The 26411-nt window shown below is 44.4% G+C and overlaps 1 protein-coding gene across 2 annotated transcripts in view; it reads right to left on the bottom strand.

Annotated features, from left to right (window-relative positions):
- Positions 1 to 2220: 2220 nt before the first annotated feature.
- The window catches only part of IRAK3 (interleukin 1 receptor associated kinase 3), a 64390-nt gene continuing 40199 nt past the window's right edge, over positions 2221 to 26411 (bottom strand). For both annotated transcript variants that reach the window (XM_023644101.2, XM_023644102.2), the window contains 5 exons: positions 25625 to 25743; positions 12470 to 12668; positions 12152 to 12214; positions 11899 to 12063; positions 2221 to 9499 (listed from right to left, as the gene is read on the bottom strand). In XM_023644101.2, coding sequence (XP_023499869.1) covers positions 8984 to 9499; positions 11899 to 12063; positions 12152 to 12214; positions 12470 to 12668; positions 25625 to 25743 — 1062 coding nt within the window. In that variant the 3' untranslated portion in view covers positions 2221 to 8983. The remainder of the gene's footprint in view (positions 9500 to 11898; positions 12064 to 12151; positions 12215 to 12469; positions 12669 to 25624; positions 25744 to 26411) is intronic.

The following is a 26411-nucleotide window of genomic DNA, read 5'->3' as shown; positions in this document are numbered from 1 at the left end:
ATGGACCACAAGAAAAATGGAGAAGCTTTTTCTTTCTCTGCTTCTTCTTGGGCCCTGGCAGTGACCGCAGCAGCACAGATGGCCGTCCAGTCCCGGTTCCTGCGTTCCTCCTTGGCAGCGCCCCTCCAGAAGCTTCAGCAGCAAGTGCTCAGGGGCCTGAGCAGGACAGTGGTCATGGACACTCAGTTGTACATTTTCCCTTTTTTCTCCTTCATCCAGAAGAGAGAGAATGGCTTCCTGAAGTTAATAATCTCTGGATAATTTCACATTTTCCTTTTTTTGCTCTTCTAGTCTTTCCAACCCTTTGATAACCAATTCCCAATACTAAATTCCACCTGTTTGAAATACCTAGTAAGGGTTCTATTTCTCCATGAGGGCAATCACTGATACAGACGAACCCATGGCCCAGATGATGCAAAGAAAAACATGGAGTAGATGGGAGAGGAAGAGGATGGTCATTGACAGGCCAGGACGAAATGGAGAGACCAGATGATAGGAAGTTTTTATAAAGTCAGCAAAAGCAGGCTATGATTTCTGGTGCGTAGCACTTTCAGGTGGTGACAGGGTCCAGCGTATGGCCTTGGGAATCATGGTTGAAGTGAAGCGTAAGCATAGTTTCACTGTAATTGATGAGATCTTTTAACTATGATGCTGTGATGCTACTTGGTTCACTCCAACGACTATTGAAATCAGGAATGCTGATGCTGGGATTTGAGCAGGGGAGAAAGATGAGGACATGTCAGACTATATCATCTAAAATATGGTGATAATTTTTTATTAGGGAAATACATTTTAATGGCCAAGACAGGATACTAGTAATCACATGAATTATTTCTCTCTCTTCAAACTGCTAGACAAACACGTAATGAAAATGTCAGGGATGACTCCGCCTCCTGTCTCAAGCAATAGTCTTAGAGCTGCTGGCAGTGAGTTAATATAAACGTGCATATTTGGCTTTCCAGCATACTGGAATGTAAGCATACATTTTCCTCCATGTATATAAAATAAAGACAAAAAAAGGTCATAGATTAATATTTGCCCTTGGCTGAAGTCATTGCAGCTTTTTAAAAAAATCCTTTGTTACAAACATAAAAGAAAAAAAATACCACAACGTCCAGTGTTTAATCATCCAGCACGTGTGCCCTAATTAGCCTGCACACTTTCAGAATGATGTGAAATTATTCTTAGTGAATAAAGGGATTAAGAGGATTAAGAAGACTACCAGAAGTTGTTTATACCTCCCTCCTATGCGCTGTTCCGAATGATTCCATTTGAAGCGTCAAATTTAGGTGTGGGATTTAGGTATGGGATTCCTTCACTTCTCTCTCAGAGAAATTTTTGTGGGGATGGTACAGTTGGTATTACCTGGCATTTCCATTCCTTTGGTATCACATATACCACATTACTTTGGTATCAAAAGAACAAAATTTGTGGCTGTGTTCTGCTCTTAAGAAGCCAGCACTAATTTGTCTTTTGGTGGGATTTGCCTAGGAAGTGTTTTTGTCATTATTTACACACTCTGAAACTTAGTTTTGCCCACAAAGCAGTCCCTCCAGGTAGAACTCGTTAGAATCGGCATTTTGCCTGGAGGGTACTTTGCCATTTCCCTTTATAATGAATGCGTTATCATGGCCCCCATTAGCCATGTTACAAAGGCTCCATCTCCACCCGGCCGAGAAAAGTCACGCTTTCTCTGCACTATCACAATCTTTGTTTTCAATGATAACTACAGAGCAGAGTCTACTATATTCAGTGAATTAAAATTTTATGTAGAGTAAAAAGGGATACTGGGGCACAAATCTGGGGAATGGATATTTTATGGTAAAAAATTTATCTCCCCAAAGAGCTTTTAATTTAACTATAGGTTACTCCTTAAAGCATCGATTTGTAAGCCTAGATCTTCAGGGTAACTTTCAAAGATTTCACCAAAACTAACTAATCTTTAATTACAAGTGTTCCCAGTTGTGCACTGTGATCTGTTCTCCGCTCTTCTGTATTTCAGCTTGTCTGGTTTTTGTCTCTTGAATTGCTTTTTTATAAGCCCTCTCAAAACTGGTTACTCAGGGGATACCAGACAAATCCACGTGGGAGCTCCAGTCACTAAGGTTGAAGACAGAAATGATAAAGGACAATGGCATAGTAGCATTATCACTAGTTGCCAGTTGTCACCAATGACACAACTAAGCAAAGAGCCAGGCAAATGTAGAAATGTAGAAAACATTTTTTTCCCAAAATAAAAATAGCTTTATTATTTTTTGATAACAAAAATGATACATGCTCATTATAAAAATTTCAAATACATAAAAGTCTAAAAAAAGTAAAGATCACCCAAACACCATAGCCCAGAAAAAACCATCATTAACCTTTTAGCAAAAATCTCTCTATGAAACATACATTATTGAAAAATATCCAAGGTTATAAATGGACCCATATTAAACATGCCATTCTGTAGTCTGCTTTTTCATTCAATATTTCAAGGACAAATTTCCATAGCAATAAACACAGATCTAAATAGTCTTTAATGACAGTTGCATACACCTCTACTGTATATATGAGCCATCATTCATTTAACTCATCTTCTATTGAAGGATATTTAGGCTGTTTCCAATATTTTAATATCATAAACATCATAAAGTACATCTTTGTGCTCACGTTTACATACCTGTGAAATTTTTATTCATTAGGATAAATTCCTAAACAAATTGCTGAGTAAAAGTGTATCATAATTTAAGTGTTTGATACATATTGACAAATTTGATACATATTGCCTTCTAAAAAGGTTGTACCAATTTCCCCTCCTGCCAATAGTGAACAAGAATGCCCATTTGCCCACATTCTTGTCAATTGCTTTAATCTTGACCAATCTGGGAGGACAAAATTAACAATAATATTAAAACAACAAACACATACATGTATTTATTAGCTGTTTTCATTTTCAAATAGGGGATACTTTTAATTTTTAAGTTACCCCTTTTCAGAGCAGATATTTCCAGGGCTTGAATAAAGAGTTTTGGTTTGTATCCCCATTCCGTCATCGGTGTGACCCTGGGCAAGTGTCAACTTATTTGAGCCTCATTTTCCTTGATCTTAGAGTAACAGAATGCAGCTCAATAGGCATTTAAAGCTTAAATGATGTGTGAATGCATCTAGCACACTACTAGACACATCGATATTAACTGAGTCTGAATCTCCTGCAAGTAAACTCTTCCTACCTTCTTACCCTCCATCCCAATTAGTGGTCTATAAGAAAATTTTAAAATTAAGGATCCGATAAAAAACCTTGGAATTATTCTCGTGCTATTTATAGAGATGACCACAAAAGTTTGCAACAAAGCAGATGACGTCAGTAAGAATGCTCCTAAGTGAAGGTTAGGTAGGCAATGTAGATCTTTGGAATAAAAATGACTCCCAAGAAAATACTTGCAAGTCAAGTGTAATGGACCATCAAATATATATAAACAATGTGGGACAGACAAATGGAAACAAAATACAACTAACATGAGTTTATTCCCTGTCAAAATGCTGGTCCATCATTGCTTGGGCACGGTTTGGGATATTTTCCACCACGAAGCAAATTTATAAGCAATATACACACTGTCTAATTCCTCTTTTCAAAGACAGCTCAGATATCAGTATTTGAAATTAATAATTTTTAGCCAAGAATGGTGAGATGAAACCATTTAAGCATATGATTGATGATAGTCTGGATGTTAGACAAACTTCAGGTGCAATCTAGATAGCAGTCTTGGTACACCAGATACCAGCAATTTTGAAGATATTGTGAAGAACTATATGATTCATTCATTTTACAAATATTTATGGAGCCATATTATGTGCCAGGTACTGTGCTGGCTTTTAAGGACAGAAAAATGAGCAGAATATAGGCCTTGCCCTCAGGGAAGTTTCCATGTTGCGGAGGAGAAGAGAGATGTCAACTGTCAATTCCAGTATGGGGCAATAGAGGGAGGCACGCATAGATTCCGTAGAAGCAGCCTGCTGAAGATGGCATCAGCCGTCGGGTGAATGCCCTGAAGAACTCATAGGTCAAGGGAAGAAAAGGCTGTGTCAGTGACTGCTTAGTGCACATTCACAGAAAAACGCTGGGTACATGGGGAGATATCAGCTATTCAACAGGATAAGGGGAAAAGCTCTCTGAAACCCGACAGAGGAGCTGGCAGAGAAGGCAGGGTCTACATCCGAGAACACTCTGAGACGGCTTTGTGTGGAGAGCTCACGGAGAGCTGCCAGTCAGCGTTAGAACTGAGATAAAGCTCTCCCACGGAGTTCCCTATTCACCACTGGTTCATTTATTCCCTCAAACCTAAGTTCCACGAGAGCACGGATCTTAGTCAGATTCCATCTTGACTGTATCCCCAGCTCCTAGAACAGTGCCCCTGGCACAAAGGAGGCTGTTGGTAAACACTTGTTCAATGAATGAATCGATGGATGAAAGAATTCACTTAACTCACATCAAATGACCACAGAGGTGGGTGCCCACAGCAGAGGAGCAGGATAATGAAAAGGGCAGAAGGCGTGGCGAGGCTTCTGTGCCTACTGAAAATTTCTGGAATCAACAAATGACTTTTCACATCCATTCCTTTTCATAGGAGATTGAATCTGCAGTGCCTTCTTTGTGTAATGTGCAGGACAAGAAAGAACACAGGCTTTGAAGTCAGACAGATGCGGGTTCAAACGCTGGCTCCTCCAGATCGGGGAGGACCTGAGGCAAGTCACACACCCTCCCTGCGTCAGTTTCCTTATCTCTAAAATAGGAATTGTATCTTCCGGGAGGCTGTAAGGGTTAAACAGGAAGAAACGTGCACAGCTCTGGGCCCAGTTCTCTTGGCCCTCACGCCACCCTTCTAGCCCCAGAGACGGGGTTGTGCAAAGCTCTGGTAGAGCCATGGGCCTCCAAGTCCCTGTGTATCCATCCTGGAGAGCTTCTCGGGCACTCTCCTATTTCTCTTAATCCCTTCTGTCTTTCCAGGAGCCTTCTCCAAGAGCCTTCCTTACTTTCTCAAAAGTGCACAGTAATCTCTACCTCCTTCCCCTTTTCCCCACCCTCACTTTCGGTTCCAATGATTTGTGGTTCACATAACAGATGTCACTGTTCTGTTCACTAGGGCAGACGCCTTTCCTTCCTTCCTAAAATGCTTGCACCTTACTTGGTACCCAAGTAGCCAACACGGTGCCTGGCTTCTGGCAGATGCTTAATGAACGTGACTCATGGTAATCCTCACTTGCCATACTCACTGAAGCTCAGGTCAGGAAAGTCATATTACACAGGCTGATGTACCAACTGTGACACATCACTGTATGCAGTGAGTGACAGACCATCATAACACTTCTCAAGAAGCCAATACAACTGATTATGTCAGAAACCCCACAGCTATTTTCAAAGACAACATATTCTCCATGTTTGGGGGAAATTATAAAATGAGACAAAAACCCTAACAAGTACATAGGATCTGCCTGGAGGATTGCCCACGGGCGCTCCAAGGATAAAGATGAGTGAAATTCTTTACTCATTCCTGTTTGCTGATCGGAGAGAACATTCGGAGGCTCTTTCTTGGTTTCGTCATGTATCTTAGTCTCCATATCACGAAGTCATGGAGGTATTCTCTCATTGCCCACAGCGGGATGCAAGATTTCACTCCTATCAATTAACATTGATGAATGCACCAATTAGAAGGCAAATCTAGTCAGGAGGACTGGATCACTCAATAGAAAATTCTGGTAATCCAGCCACAGTGGCATCTGCTTACCATATCATTAATCGGTTATTGATAATCTGACTTGGTCTTTAAGATGTCCACAACAGTCACACCCTAGCAGGGTGAGCTAGTCAAAAAGATCACTGATTAACAATATTTCTAGAGTTCATTCTCTATGCTAAGCAAAATCCTAAGTAATAGGGTGAATATAAAAGAATTAAAAGAAATGACTATCTCTCAAAAATCATACAAAGTAAATGGGAAACTAGAATCTACTCATCTATAACAACTTGAGGACACTTAAGGGAGTGGTTCTCAAAGGGTGGCCTGCACAGCAGCAGCAGCAGCAGCAGCACCTGAGAATCTGTTAGAAAGCCAAATTTCTAACCCCAGACCTACTGCATCAGAAACTGGGTGGGGCCCAGTAAGCTGTGTTTTTAACAAGCCTTCCATGTCATTCTGATGCACATTAAGTTTGAGAAACTCTGCTTTACGTCAACTAAGCAAGTTCAAATCAACAGAACACCAAGAGGTGACACATGTGCTGAGTAATGACACGGGGCTGGGTTATTCAGAGCATCCTCGATGACCTCTCTTTGACGGTACTGGCATGTCCAGATGCAAAGCGAAAAGCAGTTTAACACAGAGCCATCAATCCTTGATTGTCTTGATTACCTCCTCTGAATTATTAGTGGCAACTTCACACGATTCCAGGCTCATTTCCCCAATTCAGCCAAAATACTTTCAGACTACATCACTAAGATAAGCTAAATTGGTCTCAGAATGGTTTACAATATATAAAGGCAAATTACTGCTTCCTTTCATAACATGTGTGATCCGGAGCTGCCAAACTAGGACAGGTCACAAGAATTAAAATCATACGAAGTCTAATCCAACTCCGTCCCCTCCTAGTCTTAGCACACGGTCAGTCTGGGAGCGTTGTGAACATGCAGGCCATGATCCGATGGGGAAGACAGCCAGGCAGGTCCCCTGGACACCAGTGGTGAGGATGGCCTCTCCCAACTGCTTACCTGGGGCCTTTATTTGGCCTGTCAATCAGACTAAGGCTTACTGTGTTTTGAATCTCAGTTCCTGTCCTGAGATCCTTTTTCCCAGCACTGTACCTCCAGGTTACTGACCTTGGTCTGTTAACCTGACCTGATTCCTGATGACTTCCTTATTAATCGTTCCTGAATCTGGACTCCAATCTGACTAAGATTAACCCAACCGTACTCACTTAGCAAAAAAAAAAAAAACACCAAAAAAACCCATGAGCCTATCTCTTTGATGCACAGAAGGCTAGGGATCTACCCTTTTATTATAAAGTCCTGGAGGGGGAGAGGCCATAAATCCTCTGGAAATGGTTTTCGTGCAGCGTTTCTATCTATCATCATAAAGACAGTCATTATCCCCACTTTGTTAATTTACTCAGCAATGTTTACTATAGCGAATTTTTGATTACGTGAGTTCATAGAGATAATTTAATTCAATTTAACTTATAAGTAAACACCTGCTCTGTATAGGATAACATGCTAGGCCCTGAAGAGATGGCCCTACACACTCAGGGAATGTGATAGACAGAGGAACGGCCCCCAAAGATGTCCAAATCCTGATACCAGAGACCTAGGAATATATTACTTTACAGGAGAAAAGGGACATTCAGGTGTGATTAAATTAAGGATTTGGGGATGCAGATATTTTCCTGGATTATCTGAGTCGACCCCATGCAGTCACAAGGATTCTTATAAGAGAGAGGCAAGGGGGCCGAAGTAAGAGAAAGAGGTGATGAAGACGAGGTCAGAGAGAGAGACAACTGGATTCAAAGATGCTACACTGCTGGCTCCAAGGATGGAGGACGAGGCCACGAGCCAAAGAAGGCAGACAGCTTCTAGAACCAAGAAAAGGCAGGGAACGATTCTCCCTAGGGCCTCCAGAAGGAATGCCAAGGACCTCTGACCTCCAGGACCATAAAATAATTACTTATGCTGTTTTAACCCACTAAGATTGTCATATTTTGTTACAGCAACAACAGGGAGTTATAATAATAAATACAGAGAGTTATAATCTAGAAGAGATACAAGATGACACAGACAACTTTGCCGTAATTCAGAAAGTGACAAGTATAAAATAGACATTGCTATAGAAATGTGAATAAAATGAGTACTTCTGGCTGGAGAGATTAGGGAAGCTTCCTGAAGGATGGCAGTTCTGCTGGGCCCTGAAGGCTTGGGTAGGATTTCAAAAGGGGGAAATCCAGGAAAGAGCAAGAGCAAAGGCAGAGTTGTAAGGTACAGAATCAAACAAAAAGCCAACCTCAGCCCTTATGACCAGGCATTTTCTTAAGGACAAAAATCATTTGATGAAAACTTGATATATTCTACTCAGGATATAGTAGGTCTCCAAGTTTGTAAAAAAAAATTGTAATAGGGGCTGGCCTGGTGGCACAGCAGTTAAGTTTGCACGTTCCGCTTCTCGGCGGCCTGGGGTTTGCCGGTTCGGATCCCGGGTGTGGACATGGCACTGCTTGGCAAGCCATGCTGTGGTGGGCATCCCACATATAAAGTAGAGGAAGATGGGCACGGATGTTAGCTCAGGGCCAGTCTTCCTCAGCAAAAAGAGGAGGATTGGCAGCAGATGTTAGCTCAGGGCTAATCTTCCTCAAAAAAAAAATTGTCATAATACTCAATAACCATATTATATGTGATAATCTATCCTAAGAGTTTAAATACAGAAATAGAGATCTTGGGGAGGAATTCCCTCTCTCCACAGAACACGACAGAGCTGAGGATGAATCTGGCTCATTTTCAGTCAGGCGGGCTTGACAGAGATGGACAGAAACACTAAGGGTCAATCGAAATAAACAAGAAGGTAATTCTTTAAAAAGGCATCTATTACCATTCACAAATTAGACATTTCCTAAGTCCTGGCAGGCAGATGAAACCACACAATGGACTCCAAGTGAACTGACCATACTCAGCAGACCGGAGGCTCTGAGCTCACGCAGATGCTGATGGAGACCATTAGAATCCACTCCCTTTCCGGTAGGTTTTCATTGTTGTGCTTGTCCAAAGCCAGAGCCCATGTTTGATCATGAAGCAATTATCCTGATAAAACAAATTTCTAAGCCACCCCGTTTTTCGAGGTAGAAAGGAAGGAATAGAATTGTCCAGATTGTTGATCAGCATTACCCAAATTCACCATCACTCATCCTCTTGGCATTACTCGTGAAAGACAATGTCTCCCCATGATGACACCAGCACTCAGGTACTTCAGCAATATTTGCTTTCTTCCTTATCTTCTGGTGAAATTGCCTCCTTTTTGTACTCTTCACATTCATTCCAGGAAAATTCAGAAGACCAGCTAATCTCCATTGGCCTGCTCCTGTAAGACTGGCCCAGAGCTTCTGCAGAAGGGTCCATAGTCACACCACAGGTGCTGGAGTCCTGGGATGGAGCTGCATCCTTTGGAGACCAACTCTTTTCACAAGAAGAACTGGGTATGTTGCAAGCATCCTCATTTCTCTGACTCCCTGTCTTTCTCTCAAAGCCCAGAAACGTCACCTCAGACTGGCTACATTCAAAGGGAATTTTCTGAGTCATTCTCTCTTTTCTCCAAGCTTTATCAGGAGGCAGGGAAGAGTTATTCTGGTTTTCATCATTTTCCACTGGAATACTTGGTACGTTGTCCAAGAACAGAGGAGAAGGACACCTGAAGGACTTCAGTGAGGCGGGAGGGTCTTCAGCAAAATACAAGCTGGCCGGAGTGCTCTCAAGAACGGTCAGGACCTGAGGAACCAAGAAGTCAACACTGAGTTCAGCTTGAATCACCTTTCTTCCTTTCTTTATCTATCTATTTATTTATTTTTGTGAGAAACATGGTCCCTGAGCTAACATCCGTGCCAATCTTCCTCCACTTTGTATATGGGACACCGGTCACAGCACAGCTTGATGACCCATGTGTAGGTCCACGCCCGGGATCTGAACCCCTGAACCCCAGGCTGCCGAAGCGGAGAGCACAACCACTCAACCACGGGGCTGGCCCTGAATAACCTTTCTTTTTACCTTCTTTCTGTCTACCAATTAAGGAGTATTCTCTGATGCTCACAAAATAAGTTCAACCATAGAATTTTGAATAAGAAGGGATTAAAGATTAGGTAAACCTCTTCATTTTAATGAGTGTATTGACTTGAAGCCAAGAAACTACACTGAATTAAATTTCAAGAGACCTGACTTCAGGCCCAAATTGGCACCCACTACTCTGTGACCTTGGGCGAGTCTCATCATTCCTCACTTCCACCTTAATCTGTGGAGCACTGGAAGGGGCTGGGGGACAGCAGACTCGACCTGGGTTCTCAGATGCCAGGATTATCTAAGAGAGCTTTCAGATCCCTTAGCCCCAACCTAAAGATTAGCATTCAAAAAATATGGAGATGGGGGGCCCAAGAATCTGAATTTTAAAAGCATCCCAGTTGATTTGAATGTGTAGCTCAAAGTGAGAACTGTTGACCTCATATAAAATTATATATAACATACCTTCATATACACATGTAATTTAAAAAATATATAGAGAGAGCTTTACAATTTACAAAGTGCTTTCACACACATCACCTCATTTTATTTTGTATGCTTTTTGGTGAGGAAGATTGGCCCTGAGCTAACATCTGTTGCCAATCTTCCTCCTTTTTTTTTCCTCCCCAAAGCCCCAGTACGTAGTTGTATATCGTAGTTGTAGGTCCTTTTAGTCTTCTATTTGGTACGCCTCCACAGCATGGCTTGCTGAGCAGTGTGTAGGTCCACACCCAGGGTCCAAACTGGCAAAGCCTGGGCTGCTGAAGCAGAGTGTGTGAACTTAACCACTTGGCCACGGGGCCAGCCCCACATCACCTCATTTAATCTGCATAAACAATATTACTATTCTCATTTTATAGATAATAAAGTTGAGGCTAAAAAAGGGAATCACTATCACCAGCCACTAAGGAAGCAGACCTGTTGCTTGACCTCAGAACACCTGGCTCCCGGTTCCATGTTCCTTCCACTATACATCACATAGCTCCTCTTGGGCCCAAGATTCCAGGTCACACAGGTCTTACTGGTGGTGTCAGGCCTAGAATACAGTTCTCCTGACTCTTAGGCAGTGCTCTGCATATTCTGATTAAGTCAACTCCTTGCTTAAAACCCTTTCATGGCTCTGTGATAAAATAGAAACTTCTGGAATGGAATTCATATTTTACCTCCTGGAACCTTCTATCTTTTTTTTTTTCCTTTGGTGAGGAAGATTGTCCCTGAGCTAACATCTGTGCCAATCTTCCTCTATTTTGTATGTGGGATGCTGCCACTGCATGGCTTGATGAGTGGTGCATAGGATCTGAACTGGCGAACGCCAGGCTGCTGAAGTGGAGCATGTGAATTTAACCATTATGCCACCGGGCTAGCCCCCAACCTTCTATCATTTTACCCACGCCGGCTTTTCCCTCACCCCCTCCCACTTCCATGATGCTGAACTACCTGCAGTCTTAGTGCCTTGAAATCCATCACCTGTGAGCCTCTGCAGGTGTAGATTCTCTCTGCCTAGGATGTCCTTCCATCCTTACTGCTGCCTAAATCCAGTCTGTTCTTCAGATCACAGCCTAACTATCACCTCCATCAAGAAGCTTCCCTGACTTCCACAGGCTGGTAAGTATTCTGACTCTCTGCTCCCACGTGGGCCTGGACTCCCTTCTGCTTGAGGACAGCGACTATATCTTGATCACTTGTATCCCCAGCACCCAGTACAAAGTCTGGCACCTGCCGAGTAGGCACTAAATAAATATTTGTTGAACAAATAAATAAGTGAATGGCTGATTAAATCCCATGAACAGATGAGTACATAAAAAAATCAATAAGGGAAATACACACTGCATTTTTAATGGGCCAGATCTCTTAATGAAGGTTGAATAAAATATTCTCTCCAAACGACTTAGGTCTTTTCACTAAATTTTCTGTGGTGCCTGGTTCCACTCAATAATGACCCCTACCAGAGTATCAAATAATGTGACCTGTTGACCTGGAAAAGCTATCTATTTGGTTAGAGTTGTCTGTTGAGGGCTGGATTTGTCTCAATGATAAAAAATTCACTTAGACACACAATTTATCCAGTTTACATTTTCCAGGGGCTTAGTTTTGAATAAAACCATGTGCATACATACTTCATCCATCGATGGTCTCAACTTGGCCCGTGTTGCAGCACACTGGCCCGCCAAAGAGAACAGCTTGGCAGAGAAATTCCGAGGACAGGGACACACTTTCTTATCTAGATATGAGAGACATGAATCAAGGCCTCTCTTTTCCATCAATTCCATAAGAAGATCCCTCTAGGAACAGGAGAAGACAAGCTTATCATTTAGAACTCCATCGGAAAAACGACCAAGAGACAGGCGCAGAGACGAACACAATTCTTACCAGCTGGATGTGCTTTGGCTCATCCAACACCACTTTACAACCTGTCAGAACTTCCATGATTACCTACAAGGAATACACAGAAAGTCAGCTACATTTGTTAAATAGATACACACAATTGGTTGCAACAACTAACCTTGACGATGAATATAGTTCATTCTAATTAACGACTTTATATTTTATTGCTTGACTGACTGCATAATTTTAATGTAAAAGACAATAAGTAACAGGAAATCAATAGGTCTAAAAGTTAATGCCCTTAAAAAAATTCTTAGAATTTAGAGCCTTCTTGGTGACAAATACCCCCCTTGGTGAACTCACAATCCCAAAGCTGTAGACGTCGGTTTTGACGGTGAGTCTGCCCTGCCTGACGTACTCCTCGGGCATGTACCACAGGTGTTTCCTGTTGCAGCCGGTCACGCTGATGGTGCAGTGCTGGTGTTCAAGGTGGGGTCGGAAGTGCGCCACGGCAAAATCAGTTAGTTTGGGTTGAAACTGATCATCCAAAAGTATGTTTGCACTAAAATTGGGATCAAGGACAAACAAGACAAAACATCACAAAGGCATTCGGGTGAAAAACAACGTGACAAGCTCCCCTTCACATCTGGTTACTTCCAAGTGTGGACAAAATAAAGCCATATGCAATTTTCCACGAACTAGAGCACATTTTCCCATTTTTCTTACAGTATAAATCCAAGTGTTGTATAAAACCTAAAACAAAAGCCTGCCCTAGGAAGACTGGGCATTTCCTACTTACAGACACATACATGCAGTTGGTGGACACAGCCGATGGCTTGTCAACAGGAGAAACTAAAGTTCACCAAGCAGCTTTCCTTGGGCTCTCCTTACATGTGACAAGAACAGTAACGGAGCTCTAATCAGCTAACAATCACGTGTCTGCTGCGTGCATGGAGCTGTGTGTGCAACGCTCGGCTTAGCAGAAGAGAGCCACTAACCTGTGGTGATCTGAGGAATCTTTGGGAGACCCTGCCTTAAGGATACCCTACTGCACTATTCTACCTCCACGGCTTATTTGTGCTTGAGTCTTATTTAAAATGCAAATATCTGCAGAGGCCAAGGCCAAGCGCTTGGAGTCGGTGTTAGCTGTTCGTCCCATCAAAAGCTTAACGATCACTTCACCTCATGGCTGAGTGCTCCCTTCGGAGGGCCATCCCAGCAGGGATGGGAAAGGATGCGCCCATGCATTTCACGTGGCACACAGCCTGCATTGGGGCCAGCTCTGCCTTTTCCTGGCTCTGGAACCACTGGCAGTTTACTTCACCCCGTAAGCCTCAATGTCATCTTTCCTCACATGTGAAATGAGGGAAACAACAGAACTGGCATGGAGAATATAAATAACCTACTCCTGGTACACCGTAATGCTCAACAGATGGTTGGTAAGACGAAAACGAGTAATTAATCATAAGAGAGCAGATGGATGTTGATAAAAGAGGTGGGTGGGCCAGGAGAAAGTTGCCCATGTCTCAGTGTTGCCTAGGGCTTTTTGTCCCCTGCCAACAAAGCTTCTAATACCAGGCCTGCCCATCCAAGATGCCAAGTGGCATAGTTGTAGTACTACACATTGTTATTAAAAGCGGTAATAGCTACAGGATAAGAAGAAGCAATTCTTAATGCTGAACAAATACTGGACCTTACAAAAGCTCCAGAAGCCCTTGCTGTCCCCGTACAAATAGCCAACAGGCAGACAGTAGTTCCACGGGTCTGAAGTGCAGGTATGATAACGATTCAGAGGATTCCGAGTCCTAGTTCTACTTAGAGGACGTGAAGCTAAGGCTTCAAGGATTCTAGTCCACACCTTGTCTAGCACTGTGTTGATGACAAACAAAGTGAAGAGACATCCTAGGGCCCTTTAAGGATGGAGAAGGACACGTTCTAGACTTTGTCCACTCTCTCTCCTCTAATGCTGGCAGGAAAATGGTGAGATCCAAAGGGACGCTCTTCAGCATGGGCCCCAGGGCCCTCACCGGATGTGTGACCCTTGGGTTTATGAGGAGAAAGTCAGACACGGCCTGGCCCTCCAGACTTGTATCAATAATCACAGTCCTCATTTTTCTCCTTGCTTTGTATTTTCTCCCCAGATACTTCAGGCCTGGCAGCTTCTAAGGCCAGCCTGGGCCTCACGGATCTCTGTCACTCCTCATCCATCCTCTGGTTTTCTCATCCAGAGAGCAGCGTTGACTATGCTGACATCCCCTGAGGATGAGGAGTACACCAGAGCCTACGCTCTCTCCAGCTCTAGATAAGAACAGACACTCAGTTCACAATTACTTCTTCCACAGGTGCACGCTTCACTAGTTCACATCAAGGCTGGGGCTCCTGGAGATGCCCTGACCACTCCAGAGTGCTGGGGCATTGAGTGCAGGAGACTGCCAGGGGTGCCGGGAGCTGAGGTGGGCACAGGGGGCCCCTAACTCTCATTCCCAGGACCCAAGCTTCTGCCCCTCCAGCTGCTGCCTCACCAAGAGCCTGGCTGTCTTCTGCACACAGCCACCCTCCCTTGCCGTTTCTTTCAGCCCAGGAGGAGGATCGAAAGATTCTGAATGCCGAAGTTTCAATGTCAGACATCTAGCCCTCTTCCTCTTCCCCCCAGCTCTAAAGAAGGAATAAAGTCATAACACGCCAGAACCATGAGAATACAAAGGCTGAATTTGTGAAACACTTAGAATCTCTGAAGAACAGGTCTTTTCTAAATACAAAAGGAAAAAAAAAAGCAAAGACAACAAAACCCATAATCTAATCCATTTATTGACCCTCAGAACCACTGGGGGCAGCCTTCAGCAACTGGTGACTCATGCTTCTGTAAGTGTCGGGCAGTGTGCTGGGTGAACACAACGAGTTACCCAACAAACCACAGGGGACACTGGGTCAGGGAGAGGCCGTCAGGAAGAATGTGCAATTGTTCTAGGGCATTGCGTTTGCACTTTGAATAATGGTATTTGGTCAAAAGACAAGTTGTTTACCAGCGGACTTTAGGGTGTAACATAAATTTTGAGTCCAGTGATTTACTCTGTTCTAAATAAAGGTTAATGGAGCTGAGGAAGAATGTTCCGTTTTAGGAAAGTGGGAATTGCAAAAGGCCCTTCGACAATCAATTTTACCATAATTCCATCCCCTTCTTCAACCTTAAATAGAACGTTCAAACATAAAATGCCTTCAGCCACCGTGCAGGTCAACTGATTACGTTTATCCTGTGGGCAAAAAAACAGACTAACAAAATAAAGACAATATAAAATAACTAAGATCATATAACGATATAATGCCAGAAACGGTGGCTTGCTAGCTACTGTGGTCACCAAAAGAGAGAAGAGAAACATCCCACGGCCTACACCTTCACTGTAGTGTTTCTACAACCTACTTCTTTTTTTCTTTCCCACGAGGCTACTTCCTGTAACAGAAAGGCCATCGCCTCTCTAGACAATTCCTCCAGCAGAAGGATCAGCGGTGGTGCACTAAAAAGCAGGTGGGGAAAATCCGACAGCACGTGGTGAACTGGGATTCTGACCCTGGGGGTGTTACTTAATCTCTCTGTTGCTAGGGGTCTCTAGGACAACTCTTTCAAAAGCTACAAGAATTGCTTTCTTTGCTCACTAGGTTGTCTCCTAATTTAGTTGAAGCTTTTGGGCCTTAAATATAAAGGGAGATGATACACCTAGATTATAACACAGGATTTGAATTCAAGCGCAAATGCCACGTTTTATGTGTAAGTGCATGATTGGTTTTTAAAGATATTTATTTTTAAAGTATTTTAGGGGGAATTTTAAGTGCCCAGTAGTCTAGCCCCTGAGTGCCTGGCAACTCTTAGGAAAAGTTCAGGCTCCACCCAACCGGCCCCAGAGATAAAGAGGATCCAGCTGGCTTCTCCCTGACACCCTGAAGCAATAGGACATCTTGCTGTCTGTGTCACTCCTGTTGCAACACCATGACACCCCTCACCATGACACCCTTCTTTCCCTCATCAGATGAGGCAAGACCCAGTTTCTCCAGGAACCCACAGGTTACTGGAAAAGGGCACACTCTCCTCCCCCATTTCAGCATGCAGCGCATCAGGCCTGAAGTGAATGAAGCTGAGATTGTTTACTCCCCACGGGGTTATGGAGCTTTCTCTTTCCTTCCCATGGAACCCAGGCACGACCGAGAGACATTATTCAAGCTTGTTTTTGCTTAACTGGTGCCTTGTGAGTCCAGGCTCTCTGTGTACAGGCCCAGCCAATAAGGAGTAGTCCTGCTTTATATGTGAAATTGTGTCTCTAACCAAACCAGCACAGCTTCCCTGAGCCTCAGTTTCCCTGCAGGAAAAAGGATGTAACGATGTTGACCTCACAGAGCTCCTACCAGGATTAAAGGAGAGAACGCAAGCAGGGCGCCTGATACACACGGAAGGCCTGGAAACGCACTTTAAAGGACGGAGCCTGGCCACTGTCCATCCGACCGCCGCCCCCCCCCCCCCCCACACCCCGCACCTTACCTTAAAGCCCCAGGAAGCCCCAAGGTACCCTGGCTGGTTACCGCTAGAAGTTCAGGGACACCAATTTAAAGGAACAAAGGTCCAGAGGGCGGCAGGATCACCCTGGAGATCTGAGGACTTTCAAGCCATCAGCTGAGTTTCACAATAGTTCCAGAGAAGTTGTGGAAGAACAGACTAAAGTAACATTCCCAGATATTTTAAGACCATGGAGAGAAAAAAATATATATTGTTTGGCAATGTATGTATCCATGTGTATAAATAAATGAATGTTGGGGTTTAGAGACGGTGGTGATAAATAGAATTAATAGGGGAAATTTTAACTTATGTAATATTTAATTGTTTTGGCATCCCTTAGAAAAAAATGAACATATTTAGATATCTTGGAAGAAGACAAACACTATAAGGAAAATAGGAAAGTCTGAGGAAAAAGAACTGTTAATACCTAAAATGTTTCTAAAAAACAAAAATAGTTTTTCGGGGGAAGAGAAAGAGAGGGAGGAGATTGGTTCATTAACCAGTCAGTCAAACAAACAATCAGACTCTGCATTCCCTGAGGACTTGGCCATCCCTGCCACCTGCCAACACTGCGGTGGGGGGGGGGGGGGTGAAGAGCTTGGGTCCTCAGGCAAGGGTATCGCAACGTAGGAGGGGGCCCACCTGTGGCTTCCTACCCTCCTTCCCAACCCCTCAGTCTTTCCAGTCCCTCACAAAGGAAAGTCTCCATGCACTTACCACGACCACACACCTCTAATCAATTTCTATTTTGTAAAAATTCATTTTTAAGCAAACGGCATCTTCCTTCCTTTCTTTCCTAGGCCACCTCCCTTGTACGAAAGATTCTTTCACTTGGCAGGACACAAACGACAATACCGACGAGAGAACTCGATCCTATAGGAAACATCACACACGTTCACCAAGATTATCTGCTCGCCTTGGAAACGTTAGCAGGAAAGACTGTCTGGGATGAAAAATGCTGGAGATAAAATGCATTTCCATTTAAAATTGCTCATAAATGTGAAAACAATTAAGCTCGCCACGGGATAGGATGGAAATAACAAGAGTTTACTGCTTTCAGATGCTCTTATGTGATCCTGTAATTCGAAAACATCTTCGTTTCCCAAATAAAAATGTGAGGGTCTTTTGCCAAGATCGGAGATGTCAACTCTTCAAGATTCTTTCCTTTAAATCCTTTTCCTCCTCAAATTCTACCATCTGGAAATGAATTTTGTTTTTATAACATTCTCTTTGAAGAGTTCAAATTACCTAGACATTTTGTGCTAACTAAACCACCAGACTTCTTGAAAATACCTTTGAGATGTGGGCTTGGCTTCCTCCTTGGGTGTTCCGCAGCTGTGTCCTTGATAGTCTCTCCCGGGAAGGTTATTTACTCTCACTGCTTGAACAGGGCAAAGATGCCGAATGCAGATCTCTAGGCCGCATCCCCCTTCCAAGGCAGCTGCCTACTGACATTTCACTCGGAGCCCAAGGTCAACATTTCCGAATCTGCACCTACGAATTATGTTCTCTCCTGCCCAATTTCCCTGCCTCCGCCGGCGAAACCAACATGCTGCCAGGAATCCTGGCTCGGAACCCTTAATTACCTAAGAAGAGCGTGACTGGTGGACCCACACAAACATAGAACCCCACCTTCCTTCCCATCTCCAGACACGTGACAGGGCCAGACTAACCTCGCCAGTTCTCTGCTTTCTCCTCTGCCAGGCTGAGACCAGTGATACCTAAACTCAGCGTTGTTGGGAGCATTAATAAGTTATTCAGTGGGCTTTCACGTGAGGTCTGAAGTCCTCTGGCTTTGCTGAGCTCCCCAATCCGTCTGCAGCCCAGCAGCTCCCCTGCATGTGTTAGCATTTATCAGTGCAGTCAGGATAGACAGCGCTTACTGCGGTCCCCCTCACCTGCAAAGTACTCCCCGTCCCTTATTTTTATGGAAATCCTCTATGCAGCCTAAGATTCACTTCCTCAGGAAGTTTTCCCTCTAAAACTCTGGATTCCCGTGGTCCTCCTTTCTCCAAGTTCCTGCTGTACAGACTGTATTTACCACTTGGCACTCAGAGACCAACTAATGTTGTTTATATAAGCATAATGTTGAGTTTATAGAAGATACTAGGCAAACATTTGTTGATATCATCAGTCTGTTAGAGAGAATTTGAAACCATAAGTAGCCTTAGACCACTCTGCATGTGGCAAATATGTGGCCCAAATATCGCCAAAACTCCCTCCACGATTCTTGGCAGACATCACTAAGTGAGTTCAGAACACACTCACTCCAGAGTCCCTTTCAACACTGCAGGTAGAAAGTCATTACCAATCAATCAAAGAAGAAATGTGAGATGAAACTCATTTGTCATCGCTGCGGGTTCGTTTTCAGATTCGGTAAATGAGGCCACGTGATTGAAATGACTTGTTCTATGCAAAATGGCTTGTTAGTGATAGAGCCAGGACTCCAGCCTCGCTCTCCTTTTTCCCTGTTCCATGCTCTGTCGATTTATGCAGTTAACTGGAAGAAACATCTTTTTATTCAGCTACTCATAAAAGATTAAGAAACTGTCGATTACAAAGCAGAAATGAAATGAACTTTTATCTCTTCTTTTCTTTAACTGTATGTAGATAATCCCAGTGGCAAAATAACGGCTGATGGGTGAGTCACAGGAAGACAGATTCTAGCTCAATATAAAGGAAGTTCTAAGAACTAGAGCTGCACCCACATGGAACTCTAACCAGGTGTGTGCCAGGATCGCAGGACGGAGGATGACATGCTTACGGGAGTGGGAGAGGCCAGTCTCCATTACGGGAGTAATCAAGCTCACTGCCAGCCCTGGGCTGCACTGTGCACAGATGACCTCACCTCACGTCACAAGCAGGAGGAGGGGCAGGCTGCGAGAGAGCAGACCCAGCCTCTGGAGCTACCTTACCCGAGGTTGCATGCTAGGAAGTAGAAGAGCAGGGATCCGGGCTGAGATCTGAGAGACCCCAAAGGCCACACCGGTGACCAGTGACAGGAGACAGGGACCTCAGTGAGGCCACTGGGGTGGTTCCTGAAAAAGAGGATGGGCAGAGAAAAGTCTAGAGAGAGAGTGTTTCTGGAGAAGAGGTATTTCAGGACTCTGCCTAACCTGCTCTCTGGAGGTGCCGCCCTAATTCCTGGGCTCATCCTTGCTCCGCAGCAGTGGGACTGGTAAAGCTTGGTCAGGATTCAGGAGAATGTGGGGTCATCTCGTTCCCCGGTCCCCAGATCCATGAGTCCAGAGCACAGTACTAGATGAGGCAGGTGTAAGATCACGGAATTTGGAAGTGCCAGCCTGACATCATCTCAGTTGATGCTGGAGGTACAAGTGAGAAAACCGTGACCTGAGAGGGCGAGGCTGGGCGCACACAGTTGCACTTTGCTCACACAAAGGGTGTTGCCCACACTTTGGGTTCCAGGCTGCTGAATAACGACCTTGCAATCTTCGTTTATTAAACTATTTTAGAAACCATGAAGGTGTTAGGTTATCAAGCTCCTTTGTGGCTAGAAGTAATTACAGAGAACGAATGAACTGTTAGGGTACCTTAGCAATTAGACACTCCATCTTGGAACTTCTGATTATTCAGTTTGAGGTGGAAGGGTCTCATGGCAAGTTACTTTTTTCTAATAAATTTTATTTTTATTATAAGAGTAGAACATAATCCTTAAATATAATTTTTAAGACATAAAGTAGAAGTAAAATGCCATTACATAAAAAGCCATAGTCTCTCCATCTAAACAAAGCCTTATTTATATTTTGGTATGATTTACTTTTAATTTTTTTTTTAATTCATGAATCTGTAGTTCTACAGAGTTATAATTGTGTACTGTATACTACTCAATTTGGCTTTTTTTCACTTACTCTCACTTAATGCATATCGTGCCATGTTATTTCATGCTGTGAAAAACATTACTTAATAATGTCAAATGATGTAGGATAAACTCTTCTGTGATTCATCAGTCTGAGGCCCAAATGCAGGACAGAAAATAAAGGCAATAATATCTTCCATTGCTCACTCTAACAAAAACAGAGCCTTATAGAAAAAGTCGCTATTTAACACATTTTGAGGTGTCCTTTTTAAAAATTTTTTTGGTGAGGAAGATTGGCCCTGAACCAACATCTGTGCCAGTCTTCCTCCACTTTGTGTGTGGGTCGCTGCCACGGCATACCGGCTGATGAGTGGTATAGGTCCACGCCTGGGAACTGAACTGGGGGTGGCAGAAGCTGAGCACACTGAACCTAACCATTAGGCAACGGGGCCAGTCCCAAGGTGTCCTTCTTTGAGCCAATTCTCAGGGCTGTGCAATAAAAGACATCTGTCCTAGAAGCTGCCTTTCCCCATAAAGAATTAAAAGATTAATGTGGCAAAGGCAGAAAAAGGGATTTCAGAGCTCCCTAAAAGCACTAGGCTGTCCATAGAGGGACCCAGAATCAGGGAGGCCCAAGTTCAGAGCGAAGTGAAGGATTCATTTAAAAGAGATTCGGGAGGGTAGTCTAGGTCAGCCAATTCACGTTGGGCCAGGACCGCTGGGGACCAAATGTCATTACCATGTGACAGATGCTCAGCACCCTGAATGAAATGAGTGGGTCTCATTCCAGTTTCTCGAGAGCAGCTGTGCACATCACCAAGGAGACGGGGAAACCACCTGTCAGAGTTGGCACTTATCAGCATCTTTGCTCTGGGCTCAGCAGAAGGGCCGAGAGATCAGCGGCTATGGAAGGGGCTCATTTGCTCTGGAACAGATGGGGACACAACGGTGAGCCCTTGTGAAACATAATTCTCAAATAAATGCCCGTGGCCCCAGAACTCCACGCCCTGACACATGCCTGGGTGGGCGTAGTCTATTTATGATTGTGTTTGAACCTCGAACCCTTTGGAAAACCCAGAAAAGCAACAATCATCAGCAGCCCCTTAACCAAACTGAAAAAATAAAATATGTTGCTAGCTGCATTTCCAGTTTATGTCCTGCCTCTTCCATGAAGGTCTGTCTCTGATCAGCTCTCCTTGGTATTCTGTATCTACACTGCCCCTTGGGCATTCTGTCCAGCAGTGCCATCTCAATGATTTTACAGTTCGGCACGACTAGACAAGTCCTGGAGATACTGGCCTGGAAGAAATGGCCTCCTTTTCAATTGCGAGACCACCTAAGAGACTCCAGAACCTTTCTGTTCCTACCTACACCACAGAGAAGCCTCAGAGTCCCTTGCCAAAGCCCGGCTTGTCCAACCCAGGTCCTCAGCCAGTTATCATTCAAGGCTCCATGCCACCCTGTACCCAGCACATTCCTTACTCCTTTCCAGTCTTATCTTTCCTTATTCTCCAGCCTCATCCTTTCCTCTCCAATCAATTCATTTGTCTTGCTTTCATTATACACTTGGCAATTCTCTACTCTGTTTCCTTGAACAAATTATTGCCTCACCAGGAATATTCTCATCCCTTTTTTCAACCCATCCACTGCCATCACCCGTCTCCTCAAAGGCTTGGCCTGGAACTCTCTCACTAGAAGAAGCCCTCTCAGCCAGCCTTGCACTGGGCATCGGTAACACCACATGCCTACTTTCTGTGTGTGCATTCTCTCTCTGATCACGAGGTTCAACCTTCAAGGACAGGACTACGGTCGTCACTGTCTTCCCCTGTGGTCCAGTACCATGCTCTGCACACAACGGATGTCCTATAAATACGCGGCAACTAAAATGAATGTGATTTTCAAAATGTTCATAAACATGTTAACACAGAAGCGATTTTTATTAAAATAGAGCTCAGGTGGTGGGTCCCCTTTTCAAACATGAGGACTTGATGACAGAAATAAGTGCTATGGACTGAATGTTTGTGTCCCCCTAAAATTCATATGTTGAAATCCTAACCCCCAATGTGATGGTATTGGGGAGTGGGGCCTTTGGGAAGGGATTAGGTCACAAGGGTGGAGCCCTCATGAAGGGAGCAGCGCCCTTAGAAATGAGGCCCCAGGGAGATCCCTCGCCTCTTGCACCAAGTGAGGACACAGAGAAAAGACGGCTGTCTGTGAACCAGGAAGCAGCTCTCATCAGACACAGAATGGACCAGTGCCATGATCTTGGGCTTCTCAGCCTCCAGAACTGTGAGAAATAAACATGCGTTGTTTATAAGCCACTCAGTCCATAGCATTTTTGTTATAGCGGCCCAAATGAATGAAGATAATAAGTAAAAGAGTGACAACTAAAAAGACTGACCATCACATCTCTTAGCCTCTATCATGGACACTCCTGCCACTTCTTCTTCTTTTTTTTTGCTGAGGAAAGATTCCCCCCGAGCTAACATCTATTGCCAATCTTCCTGTTTTTGTATGAGGAAGATTTGCCCCGAGCTAACAATTTGTGCCCGTCTTCCTCTATTTTTTTTTGTGTGTGGGTTCGTGCCATGGCATGGCCACTGACGAGTGGTGTAGGTCCACACCTGGGATCCGAATCCGGGCCACCAAAATGGAGTGCACCTAACTGAACCACTAGGCCGTGGGGCTGGCCCCACCTGCTGCTTCTTGACCAACTGTAACAGAAGCCACCATCTGAGTGAGTGCTCTTTGCCAAGCACCATATACACTCTCTGTCATTTAACCCTAAAAGATAGAAGCTATTATTCTTTTATTAGCATTTTGTAGAGGGAAAAACTGAGGCTTAGAGAAGTTAAGCAATTTGCTTAGAATCACGCTTTAAGGGGAAAGCCGACTTCTTAACTCAGATCTCTCTGATTTATACAATAGCGGACACTGAACTAGGAGGAAGGGGGGGAAGAAGGCGGGGTGGAAAGTAGATGAGAAGGGAGAATCATTTGGTCCCGTCAGCTCCTTGCCCACACCTGCGGTGGTTGCCATAGTGCAGCCCAGATTCCCGCCTTCAGGACCCAGAGCAGCACTCGTTCGCCAGCCAGGGAGGGGTGGCGGCTGGTGGCTCATAGCAGAGCCCCAACTGGGACCTGCCCTTGGGGGAAGGAAGCTGCCTCACCCAGGTGACAGCCCTACTCAGGGCGGGTTGGATGCCGGGGCACAAAACCCTGAGGCCCATGCTGCCTGCCTCCTTCCCTCCCTGACTTTTTTTTTTTTTTTTTTTTTTTAAGATTTTATTTTTTCCTTTTTCTCCCCAAAGCCCCCCGGTACATAGTTGTGTATTCTTCGTTGTGGGTTCCTCTAGTTGTGGCATGTGGGACGCTGCCTCAGCGTGGTCTGACGAGCAGTGCCATGTCCGCGCCCAGGATTCGAACCGACGAAACACTGGGCCGCCTGCAGCGGAGCGCGCGAACTTAACCACTCGGCCATGGGGCCAGACCCCTTCCCTCCCTGATTTTTGTTGTTCCCGAGAGCACTCTGAAGAGTCTCCTGCAGGCACACCTCGGCCTCTGAGCCTATTTCCTGGGAACCTGCGTGCAGACACTACCTGACAATGAGAAAGCAGAACTCAGGGCCACAGCCTGTGCTCCAGCCTAAGACCAGGGGAGACGCCGGAGGGGCACGGGCCTATCTCCTCCCTGGTGGGAGCTGCAGAAGACCTGGTGGTGCAGGCGGAGCCTGGGTCTGCACCCTCCACCCTGAGGGTCCCTCTGCCCCAGTCGGTGGCCTTCCCCGCCCCCCTCCCCCATCAAGTACCAGAACCTCGACACTCTCCCTTCTCACCCTCCTTTCCTGTCGAGCTACGCTTTCAGGAAAGGATTTGACAGACTCAGTCACACCACAGGAAAATTAATAAAATTAATGTGTTAACGCTTAATTAATACGTTAGTACTTAATCCTTGGCTTATTGAAAATAAGCTCATGCTCACTTTACACAAAGGAAGACTATGTATAGCAATATTCTAGGCATTTATTTATTCGCTCAGTGAAAACATACATTTGAGCACCTGCTACGCCGAGCCTGTTGTGAGCTGTGTGGAGGAGGGGATGTTTCAGGTTGCGGGGCCACCTCAGCCCTTTGGAACTGACCCCAGGGGTTCATTCCACCGACCCCTGGACCTTCACTGTCCATCTTTGTCCCAGGTCCACGAGGTGCAGCGATGTTGTGCTGCTTCTCTGGGCCACTAGCAGTTGGTGAATTACCACCCTGCAGCAGGGGCAGGCAGCGAAGGGTCGTTCCCCCTGGTCTCCCAGGACCGAGCGAAAATCTCATGTTTTTACGTGGAGTTCATTTAACCAGAAAAACAAAGAAGTAAGTAATCAGTCCCTCTTCTGCTCAACTTAAAAGCACACTCAAAGGTTTTTTCAAGATCCTGGGAGACGGTTCAGAAGAGGCGGCAGCCTTTTAAACGCAGTCTTCCCTGCTATTCAGCAAAGGTGTATTTACCCGCTCTTGGACAGGGTCAAGATGAAGGGAAACTCACCAGGGGGTTGCTACAGGGGACGCACTCTCTGTCGGAATGATTCTCTATGTCTACTGAAGAAGAAGAAAGATGGAAGATGTTGCTTCTGATTTTCTCATGTCTCAAAAACAAACTCTGGAGCTGCCGCTCGGCTAGCACAGAAGAACACATAAAGCTCGAGGGCAGCAGGTGCAGTGCAATCAGCAAGACACTGGAGACTCAAGGACCAAGAGTTTTAATTGCGTTTACTACCGTCCTCTTGCTAGGAATCCCTCTATAAGTCACTTAACCGTTCCTTAAACCTCAGTCAAAAAGAGAAAAGGGAGATGAATATAGACTCATTCCACAGTTTGGGATCAGGCATAATTAATAAAATACACAAATCTGTCTATCCTACATTATTCATTAATAATTCCCAAAGATAATATAAACTTTCCCTTTGGCAACACAAATGTAGCTTTTTAAATTTGGTAGACACACTTTCATTAATAAAAAGGTAAGATTTTAAATGCTTAGATGAGAGTTCTTCACACGAGCACATGCCTAACGAGGGAAACTATGGACAGAAAATAGCGTGAGGGGTGACTCACCCGTGATGAAGAAAAGGGCTTTCGGGAGCAACCTAAAGCACTGGGCTCACTTACCTGGAGATGCTGCCACAGACAACTGAGCACGGCTCGATGTTGTGCAAATACTGGATGGCCTTGCACGCTCCTATTAAGATACTGATTCGAATGTGCCAAGAGAGCGGGGCTGTGTTACCCTAAAAAGACACAGTAGATGGTTTGGTTGCACTTTCTGAGCAAAACCCATAGAAGTATGCCAGAGTAGAAGCATACGGTGAGGGGAGGGGGTGAGTCAACATTTTGGTTTGCCATAACCTGTTTTTAATTCAAGGTAAGTTTTCCTCTACTACTGACGACCTTTCTAGGCCTCTTTATAACCAATGGAAAGACCCGATAATTTTAAAATAAGCTTAATCAAAATATGGCTAGTAAGGTAACTGTGTTTAAAGTTTCATTAAGTAAGATTTTAAAGTTATTTGTGGCACGATAGTTTGGGTAATTGAGAATAATCTGTTTTTACGCTCATCTTAACTGAAACAATCTATTTGGAATCAATTTTTAACCTTAGCTTTCAAAAACATCTTGTGAGAAATCATGGCAATTATTCCACCTCCTTCTCTGCAAGGAGTCGGTATCCCCTTTATATCTCTCCTTTGTATTGAACGGTACTTTGTGCAAAGTTATGCACATAAGAAGTATCTGAGAAATAAGGGTAGTTGATGCAAACTCATTTGAAAAACAGAATCAATAAAGAGTAAAGACCAGCAAATCTTTTGGCCATTATGTTGCACAACACACAATAACTCAGATATTTATGCAGCCTTCTAAGAATAAGAAGTTAATTTATGGAGGCGTCCTCTGCTTT

Source organism: Equus caballus, chromosome 6 (genome assembly GCF_041296265.1).
Source record: "Equus caballus isolate H_3958 breed thoroughbred chromosome 6, TB-T2T, whole genome shotgun sequence".
Classification (NCBI taxonomy): domain Eukaryota; kingdom Metazoa; phylum Chordata; class Mammalia; order Perissodactyla; family Equidae; genus Equus; species Equus caballus.
This window is presented reverse-complemented; position numbering and strand designations above follow the sequence as displayed.